The 27,382-nt window shown below is 41.4% G+C and overlaps 8 protein-coding genes across 9 annotated transcripts; 5 read left to right on the forward strand and 3 right to left on the reverse strand.

The window, feature by feature from the left end:
* Window positions 1–1,309: 1,309 nt before the first annotated feature.
* RB195_009765 (uncharacterized protein) lies at window positions 1,310–1,753 on the forward strand (the record flags this gene model as incomplete). Its single annotated transcript, XM_013444435.2, has 1 exon — window positions 1,310–1,753. The coding sequence occupies one exon, from the start codon at window positions 1,310–1,312 to the stop codon at window positions 1,751–1,753; it is 444 nt and encodes a 147-aa protein (XP_013299889.2).
* RB195_009766 (uncharacterized protein) lies at window positions 1,634–1,969 on the reverse strand (the record flags this gene model as incomplete). Its single annotated transcript, XM_064190471.1, has 1 exon — window positions 1,634–1,969. The coding sequence occupies one exon, from the start codon at window positions 1,967–1,969 to the stop codon at window positions 1,634–1,636; it is 336 nt and encodes a 111-aa protein (XP_064048054.1).
* On the forward strand, window positions 1,874–2,200 carry RB195_009767 (uncharacterized protein; the record flags this gene model as incomplete). Its single annotated transcript, XM_064190472.1, has 1 exon — window positions 1,874–2,200. One exon carries the CDS (start codon window positions 1,874–1,876, stop codon window positions 2,198–2,200), a length of 327 nt encoding a protein of 108 aa, XP_064048055.1.
* A 26-nt stretch (window positions 2,201–2,226) lies between these two features.
* On the forward strand, window positions 2,227–2,538 carry RB195_009768 (uncharacterized protein; the record flags this gene model as incomplete). The annotated part of the gene is made up of 1 exon (XM_064190473.1): window positions 2,227–2,538. The coding sequence occupies one exon, from the start codon at window positions 2,227–2,229 to the stop codon at window positions 2,536–2,538; it is 312 nt and encodes a 103-aa protein (XP_064048056.1).
* Window positions 2,539–4,623: 2,085 nt separating this feature from the next.
* Window positions 4,624–10,148, reverse strand: RB195_009769 (uncharacterized protein; the record flags this gene model as incomplete). Of its 2 annotated transcripts, XM_064190475.1 has the most annotated exons (9): window positions 4,624–4,771; window positions 5,692–5,752; window positions 7,664–7,705; window positions 7,761–7,771; window positions 7,826–7,947; window positions 8,661–8,780; window positions 9,710–9,827; window positions 9,897–9,971; window positions 10,132–10,148. In XM_064190475.1, the coding sequence occupies 9 exons, from the start codon at window positions 10,146–10,148 to the stop codon at window positions 4,624–4,626; spliced, it is 714 nt and encodes a 237-aa protein (XP_064048057.1). The 2 variants fall into 2 exon arrangements, with proteins under 2 accessions (XP_064048057.1, XP_064048058.1); XM_064190474.1 differs by lacking the exons at window positions 4,624–4,771; window positions 5,692–5,752 and having other exon boundaries at window positions 7,666–7,771.
* Window positions 10,149–10,499: 351 nt separating this feature from the next.
* Window positions 10,500–13,809, reverse strand: RB195_009770 (uncharacterized protein; the record flags this gene model as incomplete). Its single annotated transcript, XM_064190476.1, has 7 exons — window positions 10,500–10,574; window positions 12,438–12,608; window positions 12,658–12,745; window positions 12,797–12,940; window positions 13,007–13,109; window positions 13,165–13,241; window positions 13,772–13,809. The coding sequence occupies 7 exons, from the start codon at window positions 13,807–13,809 to the stop codon at window positions 10,500–10,502; spliced, it is 696 nt and encodes a 231-aa protein (XP_064048059.1).
* Window positions 13,810–16,056: 2,247 nt separating this feature from the next.
* RB195_009771 (uncharacterized protein) lies at window positions 16,057–16,368 on the forward strand (the record flags this gene model as incomplete). Its single annotated transcript, XM_064190477.1, has 1 exon — window positions 16,057–16,368. One exon carries the CDS (start codon window positions 16,057–16,059, stop codon window positions 16,366–16,368), a length of 312 nt encoding a protein of 103 aa, XP_064048060.1.
* A 10,025-nt stretch (window positions 16,369–26,393) lies between these two features.
* RB195_009772 (uncharacterized protein) lies at window positions 26,394–26,633 on the forward strand (the record flags this gene model as incomplete). Its single annotated transcript, XM_064190478.1, has 1 exon — window positions 26,394–26,633. One exon carries the CDS (start codon window positions 26,394–26,396, stop codon window positions 26,631–26,633), a length of 240 nt encoding a protein of 79 aa, XP_064048061.1.
* Window positions 26,634–27,382: the final 749 nt, after the last annotated feature.

The following is a 27,382-nucleotide window of genomic DNA, read 5'->3' on the forward strand; positions in this document are numbered from 1 at the left end:
TCGCTAAGCTCGGCGGCAGAACTGCTGACGACGATGACCACAAAATGTAAACTGCAATTTAAAAAAAAAAAACAATAGCGACTTTGACTGCTTCTTAACATTATCATCAAGTCTAATAGGGAAAACACAGGAAAAATCGAACCTTGACATTTCTGAGAGCTGTAACTGCTCAGATTTATGCCGTCCAAGAAAGTTATTCGTTTTGAATCAATCTAGTAATTTCTTGGCTTTGACTTCATACTTCCTTTGTATCATTTAGTCGTTTATTTATTTGTTTATTTGCCATTTATTTTCTACTTATTTGCTACTCACACGCATACTCTATAGAATTTCGTAGTTTCTTGTTCACACACTAATGTTCTTCCGTCGACGTATTCACTTTGAGGGTCTGTCACAGCGTTCCAGGGTTACAATTCCGTAAGGCCAGAAGGTGACGGGCTGAGACTCAAAGAGCAACTCAACAGCGGATTTGAAGTCCGTAGAAGAATTGCACAGTTTTGCTTCAGGGAATGCCTAAGGGACCGAAAAAAAATGGTGGTGAGGTCTGGGGAATAGTGTGGGAACACTATTTCCCAACCAAAGGAAGTCCTTTGAAGAGTAGTCCTATGCCCTTGGTGTTCTTTACAAAAAAAAAAGACGCCGATCAATATTTGCACAGGATCATAACGAATAGAAAAATTTGTGACTTCTGCTCATAGTATAACAGTGGGACAGATGATGCGGAAGAAGTGATTCCTGCAGCCGCTAACACTTTCTAGTTCGGAGTCGCCTACAACAAATAAGCTCCTCTTGTCCACTCTGGGAGAACGCAACGTTCTTGCAGAATGGACAAGAGGAGCTTATTTGCAACGAACGCAACGTTTTCCCAAAAATTCATTGGACTAGAGACTGGCATGCGTGTGCGTGTTTTGAGTGTTTTTGTTTTGTGTTTTGAACCTAATATACCTATAACTTTTAAAACAACACAGTAATAAGACAGAGTTTCCTGACAGTGGGGGAAAACTTGTTATGGTATGGATACGAAAGATGAGGTTGCATGAGTCATCTATGCTACCGAAACGCAAAAGGAACTGGGATGACGATCTCTGCTTATTACGCACGTATCGCATCGGAAGCATCCACTGAACATTTGATGGTGTAGGCCAGGAAGATTAAGTACGACGTCATCGGACTGACCTAGGTGAGATAACGCCACCCTCTCGACGTCGTATATGAAACAAAAGAAGGAGTTGGTGTCCTCGTCAATGCTAGTATGGTGAAGAACATCGACCCTTTCAAACAAATTACGACCCGAATCGGGTGTCTACGGATGACAGAATGTGGTTCTATACAAGCTTTGTATAGAACTATCTTGGTCGCTTATACTCCAATATCAAGCTACGAAGAAGTCGAAGCTTTCTTCGTGAACCTAAAGAGATCCTACAGAGAAAATCATACGTACTGCAAAGTCGTAATTGGTGATTTCAACGCCAAAGTTGGCCCCAAAAGAACGTCTGGAAAACTTCACACCGGAACCCACGGCCTTCAATGGAATGAGCAGGGGGAGAGGCTTCCCGAGCTCATCATGATAACTAAGAGCACCCATGGAAACTCGCAATTCCAGAAATTCGCCTCTCTACGTTGGACGTGGGAGTCATCCGATGGAGGGTATCATAATGAAACTGACCATATCATCATCAGTAAAAGATTTTGCCTGACGGATGTCGCTGTTGTACCAAAGTTTTATACAGGATCGGACCATGGCCTTCTTTAAGGAAGATTTTCTTTCACACGGAGACGAGAAAAAGCCGCAAAGTTCACTAGGCGAACTCCCAGAACTGTCATCGGCTGGGAGCTCTTCGCTTCGCTTGTCGGCATTTGGGAAGATACCGTCATGGACAACATCGTCGACGAATATGAACGGCTTGTAGAACATCTCCACGACTGTACGAGGAAAGCGAAGAGTTTCAAAACCACCAAGAGACGCCATTCTCCGAAAACTCTAAAGCTGTTACGTCAGTGTGGAGCTGCACCAGCCGCAGGCAAAAAAGAACTCACGTCCGAGCTCGCAAAGTTTGGCAGAACGGCGATAAAGGAGGACCTCAAAGAGAGAAGAGCAGAAGTGTTGGCTGAAGCTGCAGAGGCGGGACAGAGCATTCGCTACGCCCGTCGGAACTTCGCCAGTCGTAAAACAACAATGACTGCTCTCCGGACCCGATAGGGAACAACCACAGCACCGAGGAGGGGATGGAAAAGGTCATTCACGACTTCTACTCGGATCTCTTTGACAGCCATGTCCACTTGCCTCCTCACCATCTGAGGGAAGGACATGTCATTCCAAAGGTCCTCACTTCCGAAGTTCGACATGTCATCATATCGGTGAAAAATAGTACTTCACAAGTTCGCGACAGAATCAAGCCTGAACATCTGGAGTACCTACCGCCAGTCCTCATCAACACACTGGTAAAGCTCTTGACTCGTTATCTGCCGGAATGCAAGGTTCCTAAGCAATGGAAAACTAGCAAGACCGTGCTGTTGTATATGGAGGGAGACCCATAAGACATCGGCAACTATCTTCCAGTCTGCCTACTGTCTGTCATCTACAAGCTCTTCACAAGAGTAATCCTAAACAGGATAGAAACAACATTAGGTGAAGGAAAGCCATGCGAGCAAGCAGGGTTCCGAAAAAGGTTCAGTCCTACACCATCTACACTGATGACACCGCTTTGATAATTAGCATCTAGCATCAGCGAAGGAACGAATGGTGGCTTGCCGGAATATGTGGAAACAAACTCATAAGTCTTCAACTGAATCTGCGAAAGGCGATGTTCACAGAAACAAATGAGTACCGAATGCAATATTCACGTTCAACCGAACGAGCATTTCCGAATGTATCATCTATGTTTATCTGTGTCGGGAAATGAACTCGACGAATGACCTAAAGACAGAACAGACTGGGCAGAAGTAAACGAACGGCTTATGAGCACATAACAGCATCGAGGATGAGCTCCCTACTCACTTCTTTAACACCAGCGAGCTTCTTCCTTCGCCCTCTACTTTAGGAACCTGGGGACTTCGCAAGCAGGAAAAACACAGTGAACGTCGTTGAACGGTCAATCGAAAGAGTGATGCTAAGAGTATCTCGATTCACAGAGGAAAGGGACGGGGTTCAAAGTTCGATCCTGCGTCATCGGTCGAAGATTACAGACGACATTACAGACGCTGCCACGTTTGCTAAAAAAAGCAAAGTAAGGTGGGCCTGAGACGTGATTTCAACAGCTACAACCAAGGACAGAGCCGTGAACGACTGGATTCCACGCGATATCAAGGGCACTACAAGAAGACCAACTAACCGATGGTCAGATGTCTTCACAAAATCCTTCAAAGAAAAATTTGATGGTCTTCGTCTCTCATGCGAGAGGAGAAACCGCCATTCTAGTATACGACTTGAACAAGTAGAGGAATTGCTGGCCCCGGTCGATCAATTTGAAGAACGACAGGAGTCATGGTGAGAGGTGATACATTTCGACCCTATAGAGTCCTTTATCACGCATCAATTTATCAATTTATCACGGCCTAACGTCACGGAACTAAAAAAAACTGTGAAGACAGAAAAGAGGGAATCCCCCCCGGAGATTATCGCCTTCCTGCAAACCTTTGCATGCTTGGACGTAAGTTCGATCTTTTGGTTTGTGTTCAACCTCCTCTTCGCCACCTAATAACCTGCTACGTAGCCTCACAACTAACCGACTGATGCTTCTAGTGAGCGAGGTCAGTAGATCTGCAATTAACGCTTTCTCATACTTTACCTGTACTTGTCGAACTCCATAACCTCCAAGGGAGAAATTTTGCAGCGAATAAGCAGAACAACACCAACGCTTCATTGCGGTTGCACCCGTACTGCTGATCTTATTCCTGTTTTCATGGGGCGGAAGTTTTTGAAAGCTTCACGCTTCAGTTTTTTATTTATCACATAAGCCAGCTAAGCGAGAACCATAATAATTCAGAATGTCCATCTGCCTTTATTCGAAGTTTACCTTTTCAGATTTGATGCAAGGGCAATGATAAGTGTATCTAATGAAACTAGTCCTGTAACTGAAATGAAGCGAACTAATACCAGGATCGAAATAGATCCTCTGCGAAATCCTGAACATTTTCAACATAGCTTTGTAACGATATGTTGAACGTACATGAATTAACTCCTAGAATTGTTTGATGCACTTAGTACAAATGCTTGGCCGCATAACACCATCAGCTCCCTCACTGTGCTTATTATTTTAATTTTTAATAGAATTTGATTTTAGATGATACCAGGACCACTGTAGTTTAACAACAACCTATTGTTGCCCATACGAGAACCGCACTACATTTCGAGAACATTACACGATGAAAGGAGAGACAAGAAGGGCATCCCAATCCTTCACATGGACTGTTCATTCCTCAAACGTTAACTCAGTACAGCTCAGGTATATCGTAACGCCAGGTTTATGCTGAGCAGGACGAGCAGCGACGTTGTTCGTTACTTTTTGGTGCTGCCTATACAGCTGAGTGCGCTTCTGATCACTTATATCAAGGTGTCAGGCACTACTCACCAAAGCAAGTAGAGTACTTCCGTAGGATGACGCTTTTTGCAGCGTGATAAATTCACCGGAGAGACGGTTTGCAATGAAGCGTAATTTCGTTCGTGCTTTCCTCGCTTTTAGCATCACTACTAACAAAAGTCAGAGTTTTAAGATCGGCCACAACGGTCGTTTGGAATCGAACAAATGATAAGTAATCGGACTTCAAATTGCTGGAAATAAATGTTGAGTTAGTTTACTGTTGTTTCACGCACCAATAAACCTCAGATCGGCATCAAATAATTCGATAAGAGCAAAATCCTGTCAATATCAGTGACCTTGCGCACTCAACAGCAGAATTATTGAACTACAAATATCCATGTAACAGGTTGTTTGGCTATAATACCGCTTCTTACTTCTAAGAAAAAGACGCAAGTAAATTCTTAATGTGTGCTAAAACGTTGCATTATTATTTTTTTGGATTTTTGTTTTTTTTTGCATTAAAAAATTCCGATAAATATATTACTTCCAACAAAAGTACGTGCAGCAAATTGGTGCAAGGTGGAATTTTCTGGAAACTCATTGTTCCCGCCAGGAAGGATTCTACAGGATCACGTGCCCCACAACTGTTTAACAGCTGCGTTTTTTTTTTCTAAGATGAGAATCGAACATTATACAAGTGCGACTGCACATAAAAATTTACGATTTGGGGCCAGCAAATGCAATAAACAGATCAGTCCCCTATGCACATCTGACCCCACTTTAGCAACCGCACGAATTCCTTTTAATTTTCATAGAGACCATATGGTTGCAAATACTACACGACTCATTTGTTTGCGAACAAGCAAGATAAGGATCAGCCAAACAACAGAAACGAGACTAGCCACCAAAGTTGTTAATGAATCGCAACATATGTTTAGAGGAGAATTATCTATGTAAGAACCTAACATTCTTCATCACTTTTTGCAATAATCATAACACTTTGTAAGTTGCAAGTTGCGTTGCAAGTTCTGTATAATTCTGTTCACCAAAACGTCTCGTTCTTGCTTAGGTTGTGGTAAACGTGCTGAGCTACGAAGAACACTCATTGTATATGCGAATCGTTTATCTTCATACAAAAACCTTGCAATTATGCAATAGCTTCAACACAAACCCTTGTGAAGTCAATGGATGCCCTTCGATGATAGACGAAGAAGAAGACAAGATGGACCGTTCTGAAGGAAAATGAAATGAGATAATCATCAAAGCGCATAGAAAGGGGTATATTCATAGAAAGGGGTACACGGCGTGAAGCACGGTACAGTCGTGTGAGCGGCTGCGCTCGAAGCGACGTTGTGGAGATAGCGGATTCGAGGTGGGGCCGTCGCGAACTGCAGCGATGAATGGTGCTAGTGAGCGTTCCCTTCGATCACCACCGCTACGTTCCACCGTACTGGTTCGAGCGCAGCCGCTTACGCAACTGCACTGAGCTTTTTTTTTGTTCTGACCTTACTATACAAGATCGTGGATTTCAATTCCCATACCCTTATTAACCTACATTTCCTAGCGGTCATTTTCGTCTCTGCTCTAAAAAATAGAAAACAACAACACGGACATGAAAGCATGTGGCCTGAACGGGTGCGGGACAAAAGGTACCCGTGAAAACCGGCTGACCACTCTTGTCCTCCCTTCAGCAGCGCGCGCCTCCGCGTAATTACGGCTGCCGCTCCACCAGCTAGACATCCTCCACGACCGCCTGGGATCACCTACATCCCGCCTCCCTATTGCTCTCTAACCAACGATGCTGCGACAAAGCGGTGGATAATGCGAATTTTGGAAGTAGGGTAGCGAAAAACGAATTGGCGCAGCAAATTCTGATGTATGGATATAGTAAACTGAGCGCATATTATTGGAAATAAAAGGGAAGAAGTAGATCCTTCTATCCATTACTTCACATAAGTAAAGATTATCTTAAAAAGCTGCAGGGAAAGAATAACATGCATATATTTTCACATTTTTTCACATCTCATAACTTCACACATTTCACGCCCTAACTCTTCTATGTAAACTCGCGGTGCATAAGTATGTGTTTGTCACGATGCCATTCAACGAATCCGTGTTCAACTTTCAACTACAGCAGCTGTACTGTACAGCAATTTTATGTGTTTATTACTTTGTATACATTCTTTAAACTCTTTTCTACATTTTACCTTTTCAAAATTCTACATGGATATAATGTTAATATAGAGCGTATGTCAAATATCTCAATACTTGCTTGTACGTTTTATACAATAAAACTTTGTATGGTTCTTCAAACTTCTTTCAACATAGACAGAAATCAAGCGTTTTGTCATTTCATTTCTGTCTATTCTCTGCATAAAATCAATATGACAGGTTAGGTGTATTAGTGACGAAAAGAGACTTTGGTATCTTCGATATTTACCTTTAGACACAATCCATGTTTGCGATGCATTATTAGCGCCTAATTAGTTGTTGGATGCCAGTTTTACCCAGCTAGATAAGCAAAAGGAAATCCCTAGAAAGCGAAAAAAAGTGAAAAAGTAGCATTGCACCAATCAGTAGAACATTCTTTGAGACATCTCTCGCATTCCCAGAGATGGATGAGTGGTTTCCAACTAACAATTCAAAACAGGATAATGTTATTTCCACTCGCATATCACCTATTATTCTTTCCTTCTTTTATATTAACTTACAAGCTTAGTTTATGCAGAGTCTCAAACAACATCTTCCTTTACGTTCGATTCTAAAAGCGCATCATAAGAGCGGCAGGCGCGGCGAAAAAAAAAACTCGTCGTGAGAGTAGCAGACGCGACGAAATGGGTGGGGAGGATGGCGTGGGCGGGCGTCAGGGAGACGTAGCACAAAGGGAGCAATCAGGCTACTGTAGCAGTTATGACGGTATCAGGAGACGCCCGGGGCAGTTAACGACGCTCATTAGCCTCCTGGATACGCGGCGGCACATCATACGGGTACCTCTCGACCGTTTCCCGGCCTGAACAAGTTTTGATTCCTACGAGAGTTGTGTTATGAGCTGAGCTTTGAGCAACTCAATCTTTTAAGACAGGAGATAGCGATGAAATACTTTTGAACGTCAAAGACATCCAAAAAACATTGACAAGAAGTACCTTCACTGTTCGAAATGTTTGTATTCCATGCAATCAGGCGGCCTTACTTCTGTCCTTTTCTTGCTAATTTCAGCCCAGTTTGTAGATAACACAGTACCACCAGATTCTCTATATATTCAAAAATTAGCTGATTAAAATTGGAATTAAAAAAGAGTAACATACTGATAACTTTTAATCATAGCTTTCTTCACATCATCAGAAGCTTCATTGTACAATTTTCTGAACATGCGATTAACCGCCGCATCACCTTCTAACTGTTCATTCTCCTCCTCTTCGACTGCTTTCTGGAAGAAAAAATGTCGAAACTAACGCAAAGTCGGGTCAAAACGACCTGAAGCACATTGCAATTAAGAAGGTGGTTGCGCTTGAAATGGCGTGCTGAGGTCATTACTCGCTTCTGCAGACATTCGAAATAGAATAACAAGGATCCTATCTCAAGTACAAGTCCCTATACAATCACACTAGGCTTCATTTCGTTTTGACTCGACTGCATACCCACACAGAGATTTACCCGGACTAGGAGTAATGAGCGAAAACAGTGCTCAGACCATTCTCTGTAGCTAAAATGTTGGCAGTAGAGAGAACTAAGCCATAAGTTTTAGGAAATATTAAGTGCAGTCGTCCACGAATAGGGAAGATAACTAACAGAACCCTTGCGATTCTAAAAAAGACCAACCACACACTAGCCTACATCAACCAAAAGAAGGAATTGGCACGCTTAGAATTGTCTCTCGACATTGCGAATGAAAGAACTATATTATTAAAAAGATAAGGCACCTATTACCAGCCTGACAGTACCTATAGAAAGCAATATGGTTAGACTTGTTGGATTAGATTTGAATGTCCCAAGTCGGTTCTAGAGGATTGTCTTCATTATCCAAGAGCGGTATAGGATTGTTCATAAATCGTATAGCTGACATAAAATTTCTAAAGTCCTTCAGAATACAAGGTCAAAAACAAGAAGCTGCATCCATGCGGTACAGTAAAGAAAAAATACCCTCTCAATAGCTTCCCAATTCTTTGAAGGGTGATGTAATTCGGTAGTGGCAGGTATAGCAGAAGGTGCTCCAAGCACGGGCCAATGACCAGCGCTGGCTTTTGGCATTCGGATCTCCACCTAAAAACTCTCACAACATCCTGGAACAGCTTTCTCGATACTTTAAAGACATCACCCCACGAATCTGAGGTGGTGCAGATTTCAGGTGGAGTATTCGTATACGGGATGGGAGACTACGCGCTCCAATCGATACTCTTGTACAAAATGGTGCGCCAAAACGAATGAAGTCGTATCTTCCGGGCCGTTTTTTACGGCAATTAGGAAGAAATGGACGGAATCACGCCCCTCTCTATAGTCTCCCATCCTGTATACGAATACTCCACCTGAAATCTGTACCACCTCAGATTCGTGGGGTGATGCCTTTAATCATTTAAGACATTCTTATCCTAAGCTCTGAAAGAAAAAAAAAACAGTAGCGGGTGAGAAACTAGTACCTCAACCCGGTCCAGTTCAATTTATGTTTTTTTTAGAAAAAGATCTACTATTATTCTTCAGTTATATTACCAAATTGAACCTTCGTGTGCGTCCACTGAAAAAAGAGCAGATTCCACTTTGACTTGACACTTGGAAACTTTTCTTAAATTCAACTTCAAGAAGTCCTACTATTTCCTGATATCAAAACATTTGCTGTTTAAAAGACGAGTGAGTAGAATCTTGCATTAAAAGACAAGGGACAACTCAAGTATCTGAAGCTTAAAGGATATATAATCTTATTTCAGTTGTTTAAACAGTGAACATGAAAAGGTAGATTCTGTCCTTCTGGATCAGTGGTATCGCGTTTTTCTAGGCACTGCATGTGGCACCCGATTGGGTAGTGATTCCACACGCTATCACTCGGCCTTTTGTAGTCATCATCTCCAAAGGATTCGAACCTGGTCTATGTACGTGACAGCCCAGTCACTTAGCCACTTGATCAATAGTGTCTGATGTAAAGAGCAAGGAACATAGATGAGGAGCTATCCCGTCCCGTGTAACTTAAGAACGCATACCTTGGAGGGTGTGCATGTTACAGTGAAGTTCTTCTCATCCACAGGTCTTGCTAAGGTTGTCTCAAAAATGATCTCATCACCGCAGTACACTTTAATGTCGTTGTCAAGAAATGTTACTCTGAACTATTTAGATCTATATTCTGCATCATTAGTGCACAACCTTCAAAAGAAACCCTTTAAATTATACCGGCAATCATTCAGGGCAACCCCTTTCTTTAAAATCGTGACCGTCACACTCGTATCGGTTTGAAACCAGTCGAATCTACAAGAAAACTATACCAATTACTTAGCTACAAATCAGATTAAATCTTAGTTCTTCTTCCAACAATCAAAGCATTTTCCTAACTTCAACAATCGATGGTGCAGTTAGATACGATCACCACACATTGGTTACACGACGATAAAGAATGTTAAAAATGGACCTCGGTTTCATGGCCATTTCGAACCTCACAAGGACAAAGAAGCTTGCTGAAAGAGGTGGTGACCTCAGGCAGGTCTGCTTCGAAGTGGTTTAACAACGATCAACACTTGAAAAGAAATAATGGATCGCACCAACGATTTCATACACAACTGTTCATGCTGAATATTTACTCTTGTTTTATTTAAGTACGCTATACAACAGATAGGACAGATTGTAGCACAGTAATTCTCATTAAAAAAAAAAAAAAACGGGATGGGATTGTTCAAGGTGGACAACAACAAACGATCAAACGAATTTCTATCGCAGAAACACTTAATATAATAAGAGATACACCGCAATGGTATGAAATTGTCGACGTTGAGAAGAAAGCTAGAGAGCTCCGAGATGATCTTTAACTTGTTGCTTCGTCAGACGCTGGAATCCTTTGGCATTGCAAATCGCCACCTTGAAAATAAAATTTTTAATTTCTTCTAAAGACAAAAGAAAACGCTCAATAACCACCAAACGACAGAGGCGCTAAACTGCGCCGTTGTGAACTCAGCCTGGAGATAAAATGCATATTGGTTTAGTGACAAATTATACGTTTAAAGGCATCACTCCACGAATCTGAGGTGGTACGGATTTCAGGTGGAGTATTCGTATACGGGATAGTAGATTATGATAGAGGAGGATAGGGGAGGAGGGTGATTCAGTCCACTTTTCCTAATTGCCGCAAAAAACGGTCCGGAAGATACGGCTTCAGGCGTTCTGGCGCACTATTTTCTACAGGAAGTTCGACTGGAGCGCGCCAGCCTTGTGCGGCGCCGCACCTTCCGGGCCGTTTTTTACGGCAATTAGGAAGAAATGGACGGAATCACCCCTCTTTCCATAGTCTCCCATCCCGTATAAGAATACTCCACCTGAAATCTGCACCACCCCAGATTCGTGGGGTGATGCCCTTAACAACGCCTTTACACGACTAAACATCAAACATTGCTGCCACACTGCGTTCTGCAAATGAAGCTTCACTACGTCAGCCAAATATTCAAAAGTAGTTTCGTCACAGTGAACGGTTATTACATAATCAGGTATCATTATATCAACAACTCCCATCAATTTTGATTATTATGAACGACGAAATCATTGAAGAAGCAGAGATGATCAAAATGCGATTATGGTAATGTGAAGCTGACCTTCATTTGTACGATGGAACGGACGTGAAATCAAAACTTTCTTTTGGAGCGATTATAGAAAGATGACTACCCAATAAGTGAAACAAAATCGGCACAATCTTAAGAATGTTGAAGGTATATAAAAAAAGAAGGACATGAGAAAAGATTTTTGCAAGTAAAGTCTCTGAAAAGGCCTTACATATAACATTGGGCAGCAAGCTGCCTAAGACTGAGTAGAAAACATTGATCAAACAAAGCTAAATCAGGACTTCGGAAATACTAACGAATAGAAGTAGTTAATGTCAAGCTGCAAATGCGTTCAAGAGGAGGATTTATCTGCCATGCCGAAGCAAAACAAATGGAATCGTCGGTGCTTATGGGAGACGACAGAACGATGCCAATTATGGATCAGAAAGAAATCGCATCAGTCGCTGCTTTCAGAAGTGGGGCACTACAAAATTCCAGGCTTGGTAGCATTATACAGTAACCAGGACGAGAAATGGCAAATGAATAGAGCAACAACTGGGATGAGATGATTTCACTACAATCTCCATAAGAGCAGTGTCATAATTTAATGCTGAGTCAAGGAGGTGATGGGGCACGAAACCCGACCTTCATTTCCCTGCGAAACTAGAAATCCTGAGAAGGACTGCCCATAGGCCCAGCAAAGCGGCAAACATCGTTCAACCCCTCGCCGCAGGAAGTTGTTGCAAGTAAAGAAACTTAAAAGCACGTCTAAATGATCAGGAACTTAGCACTACATAGCTTCCAGCAATTTGCCTAGTGGCTGTTGTTTCCTCCACTGCAAGCATTTTAGACTAGCAGGGGATCGATATGTTGAGTTCCTATGCCGCCTTTGTAAATTATATGTTCTGTCCTTGCTTTTTTTCTTTGGGATGGTATGCCACTATCAAAGTCTCTTCTTCTTTTCTCCCCGCTTCTTCTTCACTCCTCTTCACATCCTTTTCTACCCCAATTCACTACACTTCACTCCTCTTCTCATCCTTTTCTCCCACCGCCTCAACACGATGACTCCGTTGAAAAAATTCGAAGTACGGTAAACCCTACATATTTACAACTATTGTTATTAAAAAGAAAAACATCGTCAATACATCTAAGACGGAAACATTAACCTATAAAAAAACCATTGACCCACCTCGACATTGTCTTCCGTCATACCCACGTCGAACGACTCCCTTAAGGTAAGAAGAGCCGTATGAATCCCGTCATCTAGTTCAAGAGCTTCGCTGTATCGCTTCTCAAGAAATGTTTTAGCGTTAACGTCGTTCTTCCCCAATGCAGTCGCTTTCCATGCAAAATAAGCACCCTATAATTCAAAATAACTGCTTGATGGACATGAGAAAAGTCTAACCAACCGAGGGATCACTTTGGAACAACAGCGGTCGACCAGGCGTTTTGTCCCAACCGGCGATCAACAAAGAGACACCAAAAGGGCGTACACCACTGGAAAGATCAGTGTAGGCAAATGAACAGAAGAAAGAGCAAGTAACGTACCCTGATTGTGTGTACTCTTGCATAACAGCAGCAATTTGAGTAACGAGTTGAGTGGTAGGAATTTCTTCACCATACATTAGTTCGTATTCCATAGCGATTTTTCGTGCTCGTTTTACCAAGATGCGGAAATCAGGACCCATTCCACTGGAGAAAAATTTACGTACATTCAAAAAAAAAAAACATATGGGAGTACATAGTTGGAAAAAGTACCTGTATACACATCCGATATGCTGACTGATTTTCTCTATTTTTGGCTGGTCTTCGAACAGTACCGATGCGATGTTCTCAGTTGACAGTACGACACCATCCTTCGCTGAACAGAATTAAACATTTGATTTAGCAGAAAAAAAACGTAAACACGTGGGAACCTCTCAATCCTACAGAAGGCTGGCCATTCTTAACCGCATTCAAAGCATATTCAATCTGCATCAGCTTCCCTGACGGGCTTAAATTCACGTACATCAGATAAATACAAACGGAATCTCAGAAAGTGAATCATATTCTGGAAGGAAGTGGCTTCATACTCGTTTGGGGATCCGAGAGACCTTTGGCTTTAAAGGCATCACCCCACGAATCTGAGGTGGTGCAGATTTCAGGTGGAGTATTCGTATACAGGATGGGAGACTACGGAGAGGGGGGTGATTCCGTCAATTTCTTCCTAATTGCCGTAAGAAACGGCCCGGAAGATACGGCGGGTGATGCCTTTAAGGCGTCTGTTGTACCAGTTTCCTTGAGGTCTGCTTTGGTTTTTAGGGAATAAGAGCTATTGGTTAATATGGGTACTGTGGACCACATACGCAACATTAACCAAGAGCGCTCCGTTGAAAGTAAGATGGTTGAAAATATGCAACATTTTCTTTGACGAAACTTGATGTGAAATGAAAACAACCGCCTCCTCCCCCAAATCGACGGCACCTATTCCATGCAGAATACAAACTAATTATCTTCAAAATATTTAGTACAAAAATGACAAACCTAAAAGTGGTAAGCGAAAAGCCATAATGATCACCCATTAGAACTCTGAATGAGTGAAATCATATTTCGAATGTACATTGATAATATTTGAAGCATTAGGGCACAGATGATGGAGCGACGATGTCAAGCCGACTTATACACTTATTGGGAAAAGAAAATGGGCTCTCTGGGTGAGGCTACCTCGTGAGAATTTCTGATATTGGATTTAGAATTGCAAAATCGCGAAACTGATCAGCATCTTAAAAAAAAAACTGATGTTGGAAGAAACAAAGGCAGAGCTACGATAGTTCGAATACCGAAATAACTGATTCAGTACTGTGAGTCGTTGAAGTGATGGATGCTAAAGGAAAAGGAGAAAAATTGGGACGTCGAATGCAAGGAAGGAAGTTGAAAGACTGAAACCAGGGAGAACTTCTAGAAAGATCTTATACGGTATGGAGATTTGAGAGCGTAATACCAAACATTATAACTGCCATAGAACTGCCAAAAAACATAATCCAGACCACAAAGTTACAAAATTTTAAAGGAATAAAAGTCATCACCCTGTCATGAGAGTAATTTCGCATTGGAGCGCGATGGTTGGCTGCTTGAGCAGAGCAGATAAAAACACCTCTATACGCGGTCATGGCTCCAAAAGTAGCTTTGGCAAAGCGTGTTCTGCAGTCAATAGATGTTACCTTGTTTAACACTTGAGGGTGCGGAATAAGCAATACGGAATTCTACAGAGTTTTGGAAGCACACCAAAGGAAAGGTGCTTCATCCGGCGCTATAGGTTTTTGCCTTTGTTATAGTTTGCGTTACATATAAACCAGATTGTTTTCGGGTCGGTTTGAAGGAAATATTGCAAGTATTGATTGCAGTATTGTATTTGGTAGTCGACGGGAAGGCGGGGAAATGCTAACCAACAACGCTCCACTACTAATAAACTTCTACTCAAATATTTATATAATATGATATAATAAGTAGGATGCAAGTATTGATTGCAGTATTGTATGCATTGATTGGATTGCTGTAACTACACCAACAACTAGTTTACGAACGTGGTTGAGCCGAAAATTTAGGAGGTATGGTGCATTTGCACGATTTGACCAACGTGTGCGGTAGCCAATACTGAAGGGTGCTGTTATTGATCGCACCTTAAACAAATCAAATGATGATCTCTTCAGCAGTCACCATGATCTATACTGCGAGATGGGATAGAGATGGAATAGAACTCTTCTTCAGTGTTGAGAACCGTTTGAACACTCATTCAGTGCATCAGGCCAGGGAACAAAGAGCCAATACTCCTTTCTCCGAATTCCGATACTTGTACTTGTACCTTTGTACTTCCAGACTGATCAATCAATGGATTGATTATAAATAAAGTCCGCCAAACGTGCTATGCCGGTTCGACGGAGGGTAAGGGAGGCGCTCATGAGGAATTGTAATTAGGCAGAGATGATTCCGACGTCGTGGGTGCAGGCGGTGTCTTCACCAAAGAATTAAGGACCGGTCAGGCTGACTCAATACGTTCGACGGCATCTGTACCTACAAATGATGCGTGATGGTAATGATATTAAATTGCAGCTTTAATTGCAAAATAAAATTAAAATTGAAATTGAATTTCTCGAATCATCTGTTTGGATTAATTTTTGATTATCATCGCATCATTGATCAAAGACAGTGTATCACGAAATCGACGTGGTACAGAAAACCTCAGGGAAACGTAAAGTTCGGATTGTAGACTGCGAAAATGAGCGTGACCCCGCTCTATTCCCCTTAGTCTTCCCAGAAACGGCGTGGAACTGGTTTAATCCCTGCGAGGTGCGTTAAAACGCGACCTCATTGATACTCGACCGGTCGCACGTGGATGTGGCGCACGCGCAAGGGTACGCTGATTTCGTAGGAAAGGACGGTGTCTTCCCTTTTTGACAGCGATTAGGCGAAGATAAGCGAAGCCACGTCCACTTCCATAATCAAAAACCCGGGCCCTATGTTTTCCCTGGCGTTTCCGTTCGTCACTGTCTTTAATTGCATTTAAGTGTAGAAGCTAAAATAGATTTTCTGCTGCTAAAATGTATTTCTCAGATATGGAATGGTGTCAGTTGAGACAGAAGCGGTCATGGTAACCTTGGACAACCAAGGCACCGCTACTCAGTACATAAAGGTACTTCGAGAGCTGTACAGCAACTTCACGACCGGAATTTCGCCATTCTACAAGAATATCATTCATTGACGTGAAGAGGTGGGTCCGACAGGGTGATACAATCCCACCCAAATTTTTCACAGCGACCCTCGAAAACGCAATGCGTAAGTTGGAATGGGATGACATAGGAGTGAAAGTTGATGGTCGGCAGCTATACCATTTGCGCTTTGCTGATGACATCGTACTGATAGCACCTAGCATCAGCCAAGCGGAACGAATGCTGACCGAATTCGACGAAACATGTGGATGCATCGGTCTTCAGCTGAATCGGCAAAAGACGATGTTCATGCGTAACAGATGGGCCCCCTTCACGCTCAACGGAACGAACATATCCGAATGCACCAGCTACGTTTATCTGGGTCGGGAATTGAACATGAAGAACGACCTGATCCCCGAGCTGGGCAGGAGATGAACGGCTTGGGGAGCGCATAAGAGCATCGAAGATGTAGTGAAGAAGATCAAGAATACCCAACTCCGTGCTCACCTCATAAACACGAGTGTACTTCCTGCTTTGACCTATTCTTCGCAAACCTGGGCTGCGCAGTTGAGAGAGTGATGCTAGGAGTATCCCGCCTCACGCAAGTGAGGGACGAGGTTCGAAGTTCTCTCCTACGTCAGCGATCGAAGATTAGAGACGTCGCCGCGTTTGCCAAGGAAAGTAAAATAAGGTGGGTCAGACACGTGATGCGCTTTCACGATGACCGTTGGACCAGAGCCGTGAGCGACTGGGCTCCCCGCGATATTAAGCGCACTACAGGAAGACCGCCGACCCGATGGTCAGATTTCTTCACCAAGTCCTTCAAAGAAAAACACGATGCTCTTCGTGTCGCACGCCAATCCACTGGGCGACTCTGGCACGCGATCGGACAAATGGAAGAATTACAAGCGCCCGCTCGACCAGCTCGAAGATCAACGGGAGTCGAGGTGATCTGTGCTGTGGGAAAAAGTGCAAGCATGAGTTTTCCAATGTCAAAGAAAATTTTGAACTGTTTTTTTATTTTGACAACTTTAAATGCGTTATCAACAAGGATTTTCACATTCGCTAAGAATCACATTGCGCAGTGATTGCAGTGATCGCATTTAAGTCAGACGTTGTCATGAGAAAAGCTGAGCTTCGAATCTGAAATCATTCTACCGAAAACTGGAGAACTAAGAAAAAAAGCTAAGAAAATGTTGCCTACTACGACGGACGAGGACTACTATGCATTCGTCGGTGAGATCAGACCGTATTGCAAAAAGACGTCTGAATTCTAGTTTCTGCAGAAGAGATTGGTAACACGTAGGGATGTAATGATAAGTCGGACACTGGCTGAGGCAGCGGTGAAGTATTCCAAGGAAGTTTTTAAACAAAGGAGCCATCCATCTCGGCTTCAGCACAGCATCCATCTGTTGCAAGACATGTGCTATAAAAACAACCTCACCTATAAGGTGGGTTCTGAGCTACAAAAATTCCCCAAAAAAAAGATACAGTCACCATTTTGAAAACCGTTATCAGAAATGAGATAGATATAAGATCTTTAACAAGGTCTTTTTCCATCCTCCTAAGCATGTTTTCTGTGGTGTTCTAATCGTGCAATGGCACATTCGCTTGAGTGAAGTGTAGTTATTTTTTATTAGGGGGAAGGGGGGGGGGACTAACCCCTGCAATTTAAAATAAAAGTTAAAAATGCTGAGGTTAGATTCTATCAGAAACAGGATTCAATAGTGCCGCATGAGTCTGATTGTTACCTACTCACGGTGACCCGCGCTTGCACTGAATGCAACCAGGCATTTGAGTATACCATCTAGGCGTATAGAGCGAGCTACAAAGCTTACAAAGTTATGTAGCGAAAGTTATCCAAATATATTTCAAAAAGATGCTGTAGCCCAACACCCCGTCGAAGCCCAACTCAAACAGGTAGAACGCCTAAAAAAAGCATGGAAACTGGTAACAGCTATTCGTTTCCTTACGCTGAAATCGTGGACATTGACGAACTGAGCTTACTTGGACCGCTGTTGATTGAGAAGGTTAGGAAAGGTTATGTTCGACGACACGTTTTCGCTAGCCATCTTTTTGAAAAAAAAACCCTAATGGACTACGTCGACGACTAATACGATCAACTTATTAAACACCTTAACGACTGCACGAGTTGAGACATCAAGATACGTCTTTCTCTGAAAACCTTAAGCAAGTACCCCAGCGTGAACCAGCACGAGGCGCTGGCAACCATGAAACCACGTCCAAGCTGATAAGATTTTGCAGAGAGGCGATAAAAGAAAACTTTAGGGGGAGAAGAGCAGTAGTTTTGCCTGAAGCTGGAGAGGCTAAAAAGCATTCGCTATGTCCGTCGAGACTTCACCAATCGCGATGACTGTCCTCAGAACGCCAATAGAACAATCACTGCATCGAAAGGGAAAAATGGAGAAAACCATCCACGATTTCTATTCTGATCTCTTCGACAACCATGTCTATTTGCCTCTCCGCCATCTAAGGGAAGATGAACATGTCATTCCAGAGGTTCTCCCGTCCGAAGTACATCATGCTATCATATTGGTAATAAATCGTACGGCTTCCGATCCGCAGGATAAGATCTAAAAAACTGGAGAATTTTCTGCAAGTTCGTAGAAACAATCTCACATCTACACGTACATACTTCTCACATCGGCAACTATTGCCCACTCTATTTACTATTTGTCATCTAAAAGTTCTTCACAAGAGAGATCCTTGACATTATTAGAAAGAAAGTTAAATGAAGCAAAACGGTGAGAGCGGACAGGGTTTCGAAAAGGATTCAACCAGACTTGACCACATTTCGATTTAAAGAAGGCTGACATAGTTGAGACGGAAGGTGTGAAGTAGGCCTCGGACAACCAAAGCGTCCCTAGCACATAAAGTTGCGTCGACAGTTGCGCAGTAACTTCATTAGTGAAATTTCTCCATTCTATAAGAACATCATTAGTGACGAGAAAAGAGCGGTCCGATAAAGTGATACGAGTTCACCCGAAACTATTCACGGCCACGCTGGAAACGCAATTCGAACGCTTGAATAGGCGACATAGGAGTAACGTTGATGGTCGCCACCTACATCATCTGCGCTGCTGATGACATTGTTCTTCTAGCATCAGCCGAGCGGAATGAATTTCAATGAAACACATGGATGCAATGGTCTTCAGCTGACTCTGCAAAGCGAATAGGTATGCAATACGAATATGCAATATGCCCCAATTACAAAAAAAGCAGCTTCAGAAGCGTGTAAGAGCATCAAAGATGTAGTGAAAAAAGACTAAGAACATAAGCTCTGTGCACAGCTTCTTATAATCGGACTTACTGCTTCTATACACGCTTCGTAAACTCGGACACTTCGCATGTAGGAAGAAAAACATAAAAAGAACAAAAACACTGAACGCTCAATCAAAAGAGTACTGCTAGCAATATTCCATCGCACATAAACAATGGAAAAGTTCTTATGTAAGCAACCAGAGGTTAAGTATGCCACCACATTTGTCAAGGGAAGAACGATATGGTGGGCGGGACGGGTAATACGTTCTAACGACAACCGTTGGACCAGAGTCGTAAGCGACTGGATTCAATTTACTTAAGAGCACTACAAGAGGGTAGCCGATCCGATGGTCAGACTTCTTCACAAAATCCTTCAAAGAAAAATTTGGTGCCCTTCGTGTGACACACGAAATGAGAAATAAACTGGGCGACTTTGGCATACGATCGGGACATGTGGAAATACTACTGATGCCCACTGGCAGAAATCGACGAACACCAAGAATCAAGATGATCAAGATGATTGTGTATCGAACCTCGTTACTAAGGTCGATGTTGATGTAGACACGTTCAGCGCTTCGAATCTTATATTCGTTACCAAAGTTGCTGTGCAACGCCGTCGACGGCGTCTCAAGCTGCCATTAGTGTTTTACTGTGCATTTCCTTCGAAAAGCTTTTATTTTCGTTAAAAATTGACACATGAAAGGGAAGAAAACTTGTACTTCAATAGGAAATCCTTACTGACACACATCTTTATTTAGAGATTCTTCCCCAGATAAAATGTAGCGTGGCGTGCGCACCCCTTTGAGTAGATCTACATCCATGTGTACAAGAAACATCTCGAGTGTTATGGCCCCTGTTAACAGAAAATGTCACAAAAAAAAACGGTCATTTAAATGTCTACAACTGAAGCAATATCTCTAAGTAGAGAGCTAAAAAAACTATGTTTTCTTCCCAATTGTGTGCCAACCTTGAAGCAAAATCAAATCTTTTCGAAGGAAATGCATGGTGGAACACTTACGGGAAGTCTGAGGCACTGCTGATAGCTTCGGACTGCGACATGGGTATGCGAATATAAGGTGCGGAATACTGGAAGTGTCGAATCTCGATTTTATTGATGAGGTTAGGTTGCAGATACACATTATCCATTTACCATAGACCATAAGAACTGTATTTTATAACCTTATTCTCTATCGATATCTTTGCTGCCGAGATTTTTTGTTCAAATCATCGGCGGTAATGGGGTTCCAAAAAGCTTGCTTTAAAATGTTACGAATGTGTGCGGATATCTGTTTGTACAAGGATACCATCAAGGACATTGCACGAAGCTCTCGATGTTCAAAATCTCAAATCACAATAATCTCCATTAGGAATACACTTCACAAGAATAGAGGTTTATCATCACTTTTCTACTAGCTGTTCCAATTCTTTAACTAATTCCGCGTAGGACACAGTGTTCTCACTTCTAGACTGTTTGTTTTCCGAGAATGTCGAAAGACTTCCCACATTGCACAACGAAAAAAACAAGGATTTTCAAGATTTTTGAGAAATTAAAGGTATGATTTCGCAAACGGTTTTCTTCCATAATTGTAGTAGAGCGAGTGTGCAGTCGGGGCGGTCTCGAAACCTTTTCAAATCACGGACCTTAGACCATTTGCCTAATATTTTTTCTGTTCAACCTAGAGCTGGGACTGCGTAAGGAAGCTTGCAATAATTAGCACTGAGCAAGCGATCCATCTGCAAGTACAAACAAAAATGAAAAACATCTGTATATATGGAGTTAATTGTGCCCTTCTTCGAACAATGAACTAATGATCTTTTCCAAATTTCTTTTCCTTTTGTTATACTAAGTAGGAATGTACAAAACCTTGTTGATTTTATTCTATGTTTTTTTTTGTATCACACTACTTTTTTTGCTATGCTTAATACAAGGCAAAAAAGTATACAAATTGAGGTGGTAGTAAAAATTTTCTAGGATTGAAGTGACCGCTTAGAATCCGACGATTCAGCGTTCACCGTGAAATTTCCCTAGTTTCATGACGCAAAGATTATCCTATTTTTTCGTGTCGTACAAGTCATGTTTTTATCGATCGCGAGTCTAATGCTTCAAATGCTAAAACCACGTTTGAATCCACTACCTTTCATGAAAATGGGACTACCCGGATCCTATTTCAGCAGAATGAATGAAATTGTATTTTCAGCCTTCAAATTTTTCCAGCATAACAATTAACGCTGATATGAGTGAGTCGTATTGGAGAACTTGATTAAAGTAGAGGCGCTGACAGTGGTAAAACTCATGCTTCAAAACAGTCAGTCATGATATTTTCCCTTGCGAAAGTGAAGAAAAATTATCTTAGTAAGTACTTCCACTAGTTGATTGACTCTTCTATGTTTAATTCTGTACGGAAGATGACTTAGTCTTGTGGAAGATGCTAGAGTGATTCCACGAAGAAGAGGAGAGCAAAAATATAAAGCCAGGTTTCTAAGATGATATTGGAAAAAGTTGGAAGCCAGCGAGACTTCAGCAGAGTTCCTCCTTAATAATCTGGCTTGGTGTTGCTGAAGAGCGAAAGGAACACTACTTCTGGAGGCGTGGTCCCTGTGATACATTGGAAAAGTACACTTACCGGTCGCTCAAAAGAGGAGGGATGAGATTTATATTCAGCTGTAGATTCGAAAAAACATCGAGAAAACACAACGCAAAACAACACTTTGGGATGTGTGCAGATTATTTATTTGTGTACAGATTGTATTATTTGTATTTATCAGTAGTTGCAGAATTTCTCCCCAATATACGTGCTTGAGTCAAAACGTTATGTTTACAGAACTCATCTGAACTATAAATTGAACCTATGTTGGGGCAGATTCAGTTAAAGAAAAGAAAGAAAGAAAGAAATCGATAAACGAGGAGAAAGAAAGAGAGGAAGAAATCCAAAGTATTGGATAAATGTGCCAAATTTGAACAATTACGTATAGTTGAGTCACAACGACATGAAGCATACACGGCTTCTTCTGAGACGGTGCGGTTTAGCGTAGCGGTAACGAGCGCACTGGAACCGTTGCTAGCACCACCCGTCGCTACAGTTTGCGATGGTCCCACATCGGTTCCAAGTGCTGCTTCCATCGCGCCGTTTCGAGCGCGTACGCAAGTGCACCGCAGCTACACTCCTGATTCATGTCGTTTTGATCGGACTATAGCTAACATACTGAACAACTTAAATGGCTTCTCTCCCTTCTAGAAAATTTGTACTAACATCCCTTGCAAGAATGTGAAAACGATTTGAAGCTGGGTGCGTACTCTGTCGAGATCGAGGCTAGCTCGACTCGAAATGCAGGATGAGTAAGGGTCCTACTTTGAGCGCTATCGCTTACGCAACTATACCAGGCTTCAGTTGTTGTTGACCCTAATTTGATCCACTTTTTGCTTCGTATGAGTTTGATGGTGGAACGATGACCGTGCTAATGAACAAAATAGTAAGAAATGGGATGAATGAAGTCCTGCACATTTCTAGCAAGAAGGTTCCGCATATGTTAATAAAATTAATTCTGCAGATACACCGTCTGTAAAAATGTCATAAAGCATGAAGGATAGTACGTGGTGCGCGCCGTTTGGTATCAATACCAAGTCATTTCAATGTTTAGCAACCTCAGATGTCGGTCAGATTGTGCAAGTGCACAGGTGGTAAATTTTCGGCCAACGTGTACTGCGTCAAAAATCAGCTCCTTCATGCGTCTTTCATGGTGCTGGTCTGTCGGTTTTAAGTTGATTTCTGGGATTTTTGTTCAATGCTACGCCTTATTCCTTATCCCGTCATAAATCAACCCGGTTGAGGAAGTAAAATGACCATTCTGAAAGCTTAAGATTATAACAATCCACCACTGAAAATGTTCCTGAGTTCCTGACCATGTTCATAACTGTTACGGTACCAGCTACTGTACAGATAAGCGCAGCAGCAGACGTAGGTGCAGTAGCAAATTTATTGCAGGAGGGGGTCACAGGTAGGTTCTGTTGAAGAATTTCTCTTCCGAAAAATCATGGGATAGGAGAGAAGTAACACAATCGCCGAGGATATCTATATTGTGGATGTTGCATTTTCAGAGATGGATTACTATAATCTTAAACGTTCGCCATTTTTCTCGTACAATAGCAGATGTAACCGAGTAGTTCTTCTGGAGAACTCCCAGAAATCCATGCAAAATCATAACAACTTAGTAAAATTACTACATTTTCTGATAATCAGGAAGTCAGTAGGAGCCACAGTAGAATTTGATTGAAGTTAACCTGAAAAATTCTGAAAATCATGAATCTTGTTAAAATTACTGAATCACAGTAACTTAACTGGTTTTTTCTATTTTGCTTGGACTTATGGAAGGAGACCTTTCCAGAAATCATGGAGTTGAGACAATGAATTGAATGTGTACTTGGTCCTAAAAGGTCCTATACTTGTCTGGAATGTTAATTCGCTGAGCATAGCTGTTGACTCTGAATATCCACAATATGTTGTTTTGCTTGTTTTTCAGGGCATGAAATAAGATTACATCAAGAGGATTGCAACAAGAGTTCGAAACTTATATATATATATATATATATATATATATTTCTCCACATATTCTTCACATTTCATGTACTCAGCTAGTATTTAAGTATAAAGGTTTCTAGATGCCTTAGGAGTTTATTGTTCATGTTGCAATACTTTTGCCTTATAATTTTCTCTAATGTTCCAACTATTAATATATAAATTTTGCACATGAATATACGGAGAAGCTGAACAGACAACAGTTTCGTGTTTGCAAGTAGTTTCTCAAAGAGACAAGTGCGTGTTCGCAGTTTTAAATGCACACCGCAGGGAGCATTAAAAAACACCAAACACATTAAAACATTCAACATTGGAAACATTAAAGATGTCCCTTTTCCGTGAGGCGACAATTGCTAGTACAAACGATTGAGATTAGCGGATTGCGGAAACGTCTCTACCGGTTTCGAAGCTGCGCCATTATTGTGGAAGCCGTTGCGGAAATAAGCCGCTTTTCTTGCGTTTCATAATTCCCCTATACAGCTGCTTTAGGGAAAACAGCTACAGAGCTTTATGTTGGACAGAAATCGTTCCAAAGTTGTTTACGTCTTAGAGACGGATGCATCGTACTGTAAACCTAAAACAGTGCTATCAGCGGAGCTAAGATGCTTAACAGAAGTAAAGCGAGTAGCACAAAACATGGAACAAGTAACGAATTTACTGAGTATGGCTACTTCAGCGAAAGAAGTTGAGCGTGAAGTTTTTCAAACACGTCGAGAGTATCCTTCCTGTGATTTCCGCCGCCGCCGTCGTCGCTCTTCAACCAGGTGGTCGCTTACTGAAAAGGTCGGTCATGTGTGTATGGAGCGTGAGTGAGGCTCGAATGTGACGACCTTGAGTTGCAGTGTGTGGTTATTACTTATTGCGGTGCGAGCATACGAGTGTTGTATAATGGGTGAAAGAGGGCGAAACCTCCACCGCTACTTCAACCTGCCAAGGTCTTCCGCACTTCCGCAACAACTCAGTTTTCTACACTCTTTCAATTCATCAAGTTTCTCCCGATGCTCTATCGTTTCGTCTCGCTCCTCCCTGTTTTTTTCGGCATCACGAATACGGTAACTACATGCTCGGCGGCATGCTGCAACCACTCGTACTTCTGATAATGAATGTATTTATGGATTTATAAAGCTCCCCTTTTTCTCACAAAAACCTTACTCGAGATGGATTTTTCCCTCGTGATTTCTGTCTTCGATATTTTCTGAACTAAGCTGCTTAAATAGCACTGATTACACAATTGTTACCATTTAAGATTCAAGTCGAACCAAGTCCTTTTGTTCCAAAATTTATGGAGGTTCTCAGATAATCCTAAAATATGGATGGATCTGGAATTCCAGATAAACTACAGCGAATAGTGGTCTGAAAAATATACAATTAATCCTTCAGTCCCCTATTTTCTAGGACGTGGCTTGCGCTGCATTTCCGGGGTTAGGGTTCGAGGACCCATACTGGAGGTGTATTTTGTGGAACCCCACACCTGTATTTTTGTTTTCGGCACAGTATAAGCACATTTCGAGTGATTTTCTTAATGCTGAGATTGATCGTTCTAAACGCTCCTCCTTTTTCTACTATACGCTTTCATTATGTGATCTTACTGTAAAGATGAGTTTGAAAAAAACAAAGGAAAGTGTAAGTTGAATGTCAGGTGTAAATGGGATAAATAAAGTGGAATATACGTGGTCGATCTTTCCGATGGATATGTTTCTCAAGATGATGAATTGACGTTCGAATTTTTAGGTTTTAAACTCCTCTGTTGAGAATAATTTTGCTACAAATTTTGTCTTGATTCAGCGATCCTTAGGTCAAAATTGAAATAGTGATAATGTTCTAGTTTACATATGTACGTTAGCTATTAGTGATAATCTGACATTTTAACTATTCGTGATTGCCTCCTTTATATGCTATTGCTGCAACAATGGTCGGCCATCGGTAAGGTTAATAAAAACAAGTTCGAAAAGAATGCAAAAATATGTCGATATAGTAGATTGAAGTTCTGATAAAATTCCAAGTAATATTTTCTATTAATAACGTTATCAAACCTTGTTGACTGTGGAAGATTATGCTTCCATGTATCCAATTATTAGCTAAGAAATAAAGTACAGAACTGTAGGGAGGTGGGAAGTAGGATCAGTATAAAACTAAAGATGAATTGAATTAAGATAAAAGTAGAATTGGTTCAAAACGCAAGCTTTTGTATGCAAATAGGATCAAATTTTGAAGTGAGACCTTACGGTAGGATAGACGATTAAGCGATCAATTCGACGGAGCACATCGATCCAGTTGCCGTTCACGTTGATTTTATTGCGCTTTTCATTTCTTCTTCATAAGCAACTAAACTTTCCCTGAGGGAAGTTGCCCACTCTTACATAGGATAATTATCTTAAAAATGTCAACCTTACTGGCTTGCTTGCTTTTATTATACAACTGTCAACGTTAGGGACGAGGAAGGAAGGAATAACTGGAGTGTTTTATCTTTTTTTTTTTTGGAAGAAACAGTAGATTAGTGAAAAAAGAAGGATTTTTTCCCTCTAAAGTCAAAAAAAGGATGGTCAAACTACTTTTGGACAGGCTTTAATTGTTCTCTCTATTGTTATTATTGTGCATATTAATATGCTACTTCTATTAAAACTTCTATCACATTCTGTTACAACTGCTACTATTGTATTATTATTATTATTATTATTATTATTATTATTATTATTATTATTATTATTATTATTATTATTATTATTATTATTATTATTATTATTATTATTATTATTATTATTATTATTATTATTATTATTATTATTATTATTATTATTATTATTATTATTATTATTATTATTATTATTATTATTATTATTATGAGATAGTGCAGTTTTCGTTATCTGCTTCAACTCTTCGATGCACATAATCACGTCACGTCATGCACGTCCACATAATCTGTGTAGATTCACAGCGATTCCATTGCTCTTGGAATTTGAAGAAAGAGACGCTTCAATGTTGCATTCGTTTTTGTTATGATAATTTCTATCGTATTCTGCGTAGACAGCTGCGCTGCACAAACAAGTCGGTGGAAGTATGACGTAACATTTTCAGAATTCTACGCCGTCATTCTCGCGTAAAGGTACGCCACCAATTAAACCCTCCGTTTTGACTCGTCATCCGCAAATTGCGCTGCTCAAGACGGAAGTACCTCGTAATCAGGGGCCATAGCCTTTTCGGGGGTATGACATCAAAAACTGTTTGAGAGAGAAACCGGTCGAAATGCAAACATTCCCACGTAAGAATGTAAGCAGTCGTCGCCAAATTGCCGTGTTGCTTTGCGGCGCCCAGGCGACGGAAGTTTGCGGTCACTTTTTTTTCTACACGCGGCATAGAAGACGCATCGGGGAAAAAACTACGAATAGGCGGCATTTAGCGCTTGATGAAATGAGCTTCGTCGAGGTCGTACTGTGCTGTAAGAGCCGAATGATCGTCATAATCAAGGAGTTTCTTCTGCCAGAGACGGATATTATTATTAGTGAAATGAATTACTGCGATTGTCCATGTCAACGTAAGGCAAAGGCTGCATGATAATGCACAGACAGTTGTTCCACTAACCTGAGTCAATTGTT

The sequence above is a fragment of the Necator americanus genome, chromosome III (assembly GCF_031761385.1).
Source record: "Necator americanus strain Aroian chromosome III, whole genome shotgun sequence".
Lineage (NCBI taxonomy): Eukaryota > Metazoa > Nematoda > Chromadorea > Rhabditida > Ancylostomatidae > Necator > Necator americanus.